Genomic DNA, 7171 nt, shown 5'->3' with positions numbered 1-7171 from the left:
AATCTTCCTGCTCCTCTATCACACACAAATTCTGGAATCTAAGAATCATGCCATGTTTATATTTGTTAAAAGAAGATAAAATAGCTTTTAACCCAGTTTGAATCTTTGGTTAAGAAAAGTAAAATGGGCATTGGCCTTTCTGCCTTCTACTCTTTTTCAGATGAAATTTATAACAACTTCATCATATTTATTCGTAAACATGGTCATTCGTAAATAAGCCCCACTAATCCAATACTATAAGGCTTTATTAACTAAGCGTGCTCAGAATTTCCGGCTAAAGGTTGCTTCCAATTGGCCCAATTGGGAAGGGAAAGATTCTTCCTCACTCTTGCAATTCTGACTCCAGTGTAACCATTTGGAATCCATTAGGAATTGGAATGGAGGCTGCCAAAAGAGGATGACTGAAAATTGCCACCTTCTCCCTTCAATTGGAAGATGCTTTCTAACAACGAACTGAATATTAATTAAAGCAGCCAATGGTACCCACACTTTTTCTGCAACTGTAGTTCTATCAAATCACCTTTGAGGTTCAGAGGCCTGAAATTAAAACATCAAATTTATTACCTTTTTCCTTCTAGATGTTCAGGGGTATGCTAGTCACAAAAAACAAATAGTCAAAGAAAGAAATGTGAGAGTTGACTCAAGGATAATCCAGATAATAACAGTGGATCTTGGCCGGATGTATGGAAATGAGCAAGACACAGTGAGCTTAGAGCACTTGATCATGGTTGATTGGTAGCAGCGGAAATGCAAGCTGAAGTGCACAGGGAGATGTGACTCATAAAATATAATGGGAGGAGTCTCTTAGGCAGGTAAGGAAGCAACAGACTTCTCCTGATATTCAGCATTTAATAGAATCTGTATGATTGGTGCTAGTCATCTTTGAGGACTAGGAGTACTAAGTATACCCTGCAGGCATTTATATCAGCCATTGTGCTTGCAATATGGCTTGCCATAAACATGAAATGTATGTAGTAGCAACAGCAGCTGCATGTTCTTAAATGGATTATGAAATACTAATAATGTTGCTTAAACTATGTGTGTAATCCAGGGATCCAAAGCTTCTTAAAACAGATCCTTTGTATTCCATTTCAGTGTTTTACAGTAGAAGTGGATTGTGGAAAAGACTGTTTTCCTTTTTAATGGGCAAGTTAAGTTGCAATGTACGATCTTATATACATTTGTTGAAGAACATGTTCATTTAACTACTGCTACTACAGTCGTGTCAGAGCACCGAAGCACTTCTGGGTTGAAAGGATTGAATGGTGATATCACCATTGCCTGGGGGAATCCTTTCACACACCCATTAAGTTGCCCACCGAAGTGGAACCCATTTATCTATTCGCAGTCACCTGCTTTTGAACTTCTGGGTAGGCAGAAGCTGGAGCATATGGCAGGAACTCCCTCCCTTCCATGGCAGCAACCAGATCTCAAACTAAAGCTTCCCGATCATCAACCTAGCATCCTAACTTCATGAGCCACCACACTCCCTTGTCCATTTAATTTAATACAGTGGAATCATAACTCTAGGATTAGATTAGACTAGGCTACTTTTTTATATAAATATGCAGTTGAAAAGACAGCAAAGCAAGCATACAATACTCCCTTGTAGCATGCTTTCTTCAACTTTTCAAAAGCATGGAACACCAGTTTTTTTTAAAAAAAGTGGAATAGCTTGACTGTTACTTTCAAAACAAATAAGAGGATACTTGGTAAATTCAGTACCTGGCTTGCCTTTGCAACAGCCCATTTGCCTGGGTGTGTATTTCTTACACATGGAGATCACACTTCAACCTGGCCACTGGAGGTCTGCTGGACTTGCACATCTGTAAGTTGTTCACAGAGAACTGGTATTCCTTAGAACCTAGTTTAAAAACACAGTGCCAAAGAATGTAAAGTCTTGAAGTTTCTGATGGCCAGCTACAAGATCCTGGGCTGGGACTATTTTTCTCTCACTAGTGAAATCCAACCCATGCAGGCTGTTCTAGGAGTGAAATGCTCCGGGTTCGGATTGGATCACCCGATCCGGTAGCGATGGAGGTGGGTGGTTTGGAGAACTGGTAGCAAAAATCCCTGCCCCTGCCCCCCCCCCATGGCCAGCTGAGCCGCACAATCATCAGAGGCTTTTTTTTTTACTTTTAAAAGCATGTTTTCTACAACCTCTTCGGCCAAAAAAATGCTTTTAAAAGTAAAAAAAAAAAAATGGCCATGCCCACCCAGTCACATTAAACCCCCCCCCCCACCAAGCCATGCCCACAGAACCGGTAGTAACAAATTTTAGTTTTCACCACTGGGCTGTTCCTTTCATCTTCCATCCTCCAGGGAAATAGAAATTTGATCATTTTTTCCCTAATGCCTGTCCATAAGGAAAACATTTGACCCCGGAGAATCATGGCTTTTAAGGAGATCCATGCTCATTATGAAGTACCTTTAAGCAAAGAAAAAGTAATTCATAATGAGCATGGGTCTCCTTAAAATTATTGTTACAATCCTACACATTTGATTATTTTGTTTAAGCAAAGAAAATAATCAAATGTGTAGGATTGTAACAATAATTGCTTTAAACCCTGTTAGAAGCAAATTATGGTATATGCAAGTACTAAAAAGCAACAGAAATAGAGAATACATTGGTTGAAGTTCCTAGAATAAATTCCTATCAATCTTCACACATCCTTTAGTCCACTAGCAAAAGATCCAAGTATTAGGCCCTAATGGTTACTTTTCAGGAACCTCATATTTTCTCCGGCTCTGAATGATGCTGTCCAATAATCTTTTGCAAAGGCCATTCTGATCTGCTAAAGACTGGTTTCTTTTGCTGCCTTGCCTGAGAATCTTTTATGTGAAGTTGCTGTGAACAATTCTCTGACTCAGCAGTAGGCCTCCACAGCTTCTTTCTGCCAAACTTCCAGTTTCCAGACAAGCTGTCCTGTCATCTGTTTGAATGAAGAAGGGTCTTTTCTGATTATACTAATCTTAGAAGAAAAAAGATTTTTAAAAAGAAAAGCTACTAGTGAGCTAAATGGAAGGGGGGAGGCAATATCTTGAAGAGAATATCTGTTTCACAGTTACTTACACTTCCAACATAATCCTCTTGCAGTTGAAATACGAATTCAGCCATGCAAATGACAAATCCAATTTTGTCCCCTGAATAATGATTATCAACCTTGTAGGAAAAATGGGGACTGGGAAAAGTGGAACCCTCCTTTGCATGTACTCTTTGAAAATGAATCAGTACATCCAACAGTACAATGACATTGATGGAGGATGCAGGTTCCTTGTTGTTGTGGTCCGCCAGCAACCTGCAGAGCTGGCAGTAGTGTCGGACAGTGAGGAGGCTGGGGAGGACCATGGGCCAGTCCTGGCATCTGGGGAAGGCTCTGACAAGGGCTCTGCATTGGAGGCAGAGAAAGGGCCATCTGGGAGGTACGTGCTGCCTCTGGAGACTCCAGAGTCGGACCACAGCGAGGCAGAGGATCAGGGGCAGCCTGTTTCCAGTGCACGCATGTGCAGAGCTGCCAGAAGGCAAGAACAGCTTTAAAAAAAAGGGACAACTCAGGAGTAGGGCTGGGAGATGATTAACTCCTCCCATAAGATTTAAAAGAGGAGCAAAGGCATGTGGGCCTTTGCAGGAAGCAACGTTTGTTCATTCGGTTCAGCTTAAAGCCTGAAGCTCTGTTTGATTCTGGACTCTGTACGGTTTTGCCAATTAGGTTTTTGGCAGCGTGTCAAGGGAGATAAAGTTGGGTGATTATCCCGAAGGACTTTTCCTGAAGGACTCTTTATAACTAATTGGGACTCATCTGTGAATGAACAGAATTCACAGCTGTTGCAATAAAAGATGTCTTTGGGACTACTCGTGTGTTTTAATGACTCAGGAAGCCTAAGTCAGAACAGTTGAATCAAATAAAACAGTTCAGTGGGAAGCTGCTAGTAGGAACATTTATATTTGAGCATGGCATACAATATCCAATGTTGGCATCTCTAGCAAAAATAACCATGTAACAGGGTTGTAGAATCCTCTCTTTTGAAGTGCTGCAGCTAATCAAAATGGGAGAAACTCAGCTTTAGTCCAGGTAGTACAGATAGTCCTTGACTTGCAACCACACTTGGGGACCAGAATTTCTGTTGCTGAGCAAGACGGTTGTTATTGAGTTGCTCCTAGTTGTTTTTTACCCTGATTGTTAAGCAGATCACTGCAGTTGTTAAGTGAACGGTGTGGTCATTAAGTTAAACTGGTTTCCCCCATTGATTTTACTTGTTAGAAGCTGGCTGAGAAGGTTGCAAATGGTGATCACGTGATCCCAGGGATGCTGCAACGTTCCTAAGGGCAAAGACCATTTATAAGTCATTTTTTTTCAGTGCTGTTATAACTTCAAATGGTTGCTAAATGAATGGTTATAAGTCGAGGACTACCATTATAGTGTTTTGTATTTCATTAGAAATGTAGTTTCTTCAGCTAATACAAAAAGAATTTTTCTGCATTTCCCTTTGGTTCAATGGTGGGTTTTTACTACCGGTTCTGTGGGTGTGGCTTGGTGGGCATGGCAGGGAAAGGATACTGTAAAATCTCCGTTCCCACTCCATCCCAGGAGAAAGTTACTGCAAAATCCCCATTTCCTCCCAATCAGCTGGGACTCAGGAGACAGAGAATAGATGGGGGCGGGGCCAGTCAGAATTTTTACTACCGGTTCTCCGAACTACTCAAAATTTCCGCTACCGGTTCTCTAGAACTGGTCAGAACCTGCTGAAACCCACCTCTGCTTTGGTTGATCATTCAGCTTCCACAGAAGCTAGTTATTATGTATGGTTTTAAAAGCCCATTTGCAGAAGATGAATGTAGTAATATTCTCCCATGGGTGTTCCTTAACAACTATTTTTAAGAAGCATGAAAAGATAAAGACTCCCTTGAGTCTCCTGCTAATTACATGGACATATTACTGTGGTTTTCTTCAGCAACAGCCTCCAAATGATTTGTCATTTGGGTTTCTTTCATAGGGTTACCCATACTGGTGTGCAAAGCGCCCAATGACTCCAGATGATTGCAGAGATGTAGAGAATTTCCTCATTACTGCCCCCAAGCAGTCAACCCTTTTGTAGTAGCCCCATAGTTTTGTTTTACCTCATTTTTTTTAATTTTCAAATCTAGTCTATTACCCTGGTGTTCTCTGATGGTTTCCTGTCCATGTACTAACCAGTTCAGATCATGCATTTTGAAACCAGCCAAGCTCCACTAGTGTTTGTCACTGAACTCTATAAAGAGAAGCACCTTGCCTCTAATAACAGGGGGAATATAGTCTTGCCATAATTAGCAGCTATTGATAGGCTTACTTTTCATGAATAGTTTGATTTCCCTTTAAATCCAAGTTGGAAGTCATTTGCATATCCTGAATTAACAAATTTAATTAAACATCCCTAGGTTATAAGAATCCCAAAATGTTCCCAAGATCTACTACTCTTAAAGAGTAAAACTCTTTGGTAAATATGTTCTCTGTATGATGTGGGTGTATATAAATGTATCCACATGTAGCCCACAGACATATATCCGATGGTGTCCCTTTCCCAATTGTTCCATATTCAGAGAAAATAGAGGGAAATTTGAGCTTCAGCAGGACTTCAACAAAAAATACTTAAGTTGCTGCCATCAAGAAAAGTGAAGAGGGGATGACTTTCATTTACCCTATAAAAGGTAGAGGAAAAAAACCCCTTCAAATTCAATTCCTATGGAGAAAAAAAACCCACCAATGTGATGTTGCTGCTGTTTCTGGAAGGAAAGAAACAGTTCAGCTTTCTCCAAAAGGGTTACTTTTTCCTTCAAGTTATTGATCTGGTAAAAAGGAATAATTTTCCTCCAGATCATTTTTTTCTTAAAAGCATTTCTCAAAACTAAATGATCAATAGGCTAATCCTTACCTGAAAACTCATGACTCTTCAGCTGTTTGATAATCCCTGTCATCCTAACCTTGTCCCTTTAGTTCTGCTCTAAAAAGAATAAAATCTAACTTTATTTTTTTTAAAAACAGATTTTTTTTAGTGTGGATGAGGGAGGCTTCGATGAGAAATCCCATTTTAAAATAATGATGCCAAATGCCCATAAAAAGGAAAGGTAAAGGTTTCCCCTGCTCAGTCCAGTGGTGGGTTGCCCCCGGTTTGCACCAGTTCCATAGAACCGGTAGTAAAACCAATGGGAGGCCCCGCCCACTGACCCTGATGTCATGAAAACACTTCTGCACATGAGCAGAAGAGCATGCGCATGAGCGAAGCAAGCGTGCGCGCATGGCCCCATTGCAAACCGGTAGTAAAGGTAAGTAGAACCCACCCCTGGCTCAGTCGTGTCCAACTCTGGGGTGCTCATCCCTACTTCTTAGCCAAGGGAGCCAACTTTGACCAAAGATGCTTCCTTGAACATGTGGCCAGCATGACTATACACTGAGGCGTACCCCTCATGGAACACTATTACCTTCCCATCAAAGTAGTACCTATTTATCTACTCACATTTGCATGTTTCAAACTGCTAGGTTGGCAGGAGCTGAGGCAAGAATAGGAGCTTACCCCGTCATGTGGTACTTGGGCCACAAAATGCCAACTTTTCAGTTGATCATGCAGCATCTGAACCACTAGGCCATAACTGCATATAAAGAAACTTTACTTTGGAGAAGGGGAATAACGAGGGAAGACAACTATCATACAACCAGGTTTATGAATGAGAATTAAGAAGTCATTCTAGATCGTTTAACTCTAACCATGTCTCAGCCTGTACTTACTCACTTTTTTATGGGGTAAAAAATTCCTAGTGAATAGTTGCAGTCAGAAGGGAGAATCAGAAATGAACGTCAGAGGTATAATGTAGATCAAGTCTCTTAGGATATCAATGTTATCCATCTCTTCTTTTTTATTCTAGGATGCATTTCGGGCCTTTCATCCAGATATCACCTTTGTAAAGAAGTTTCTTAAGCCATTATTGATTGGAGAACTTGCTCCAGGAGAACCCAGCCAAGATAGAGGAAAGAATGTAAGTAAGAGGTGGCTTCACTTTCTTTGACATGGGAAGGCCAAAAAGAGCCTGAAGGAAGTGGTATCACATGGAGCATCTGTAAGAGAGAAATGGATAGAAGTATTGAGGTTAAAAATAGGGTAGCAAGAAAATAAAGTGGAAAAGAAAGTAACAAAACAT

At 40.7% G+C, this 7171-nt stretch overlaps 1 protein-coding gene across 3 annotated transcripts in view; it reads left to right on the top strand.

Moving 5' to 3' along the window:
• Nucleotides 1-7171, top strand: part of LOC117667019 (acyl-CoA 6-desaturase-like) — a 32928-nt gene that overhangs the window by 2982 nt on the left and 22775 nt on the right. For all 3 annotated transcript variants that reach the window (XM_034420163.3, XM_034420165.3, XM_034420166.3), the window contains exon 3: nt 6899-7009. In XM_034420163.3, coding sequence (XP_034276054.2) covers nt 6899-7009 — 111 coding nt within the window. The remainder of the gene's footprint in view (nt 1-6898; nt 7010-7171) is intronic.

The sequence above is a fragment of the Pantherophis guttatus genome, chromosome 1, assembly GCF_059756535.1.
Source record: "Pantherophis guttatus breed Tessera chromosome 1, ASM5975653v1, whole genome shotgun sequence".
Taxonomy (NCBI): domain Eukaryota; kingdom Metazoa; phylum Chordata; class Lepidosauria; order Squamata; family Colubridae; genus Pantherophis; species Pantherophis guttatus.
The sequence above is the reverse complement of the archived record's forward strand: the minus strand, read 5'-3'. Positions and strand labels throughout refer to the sequence as shown.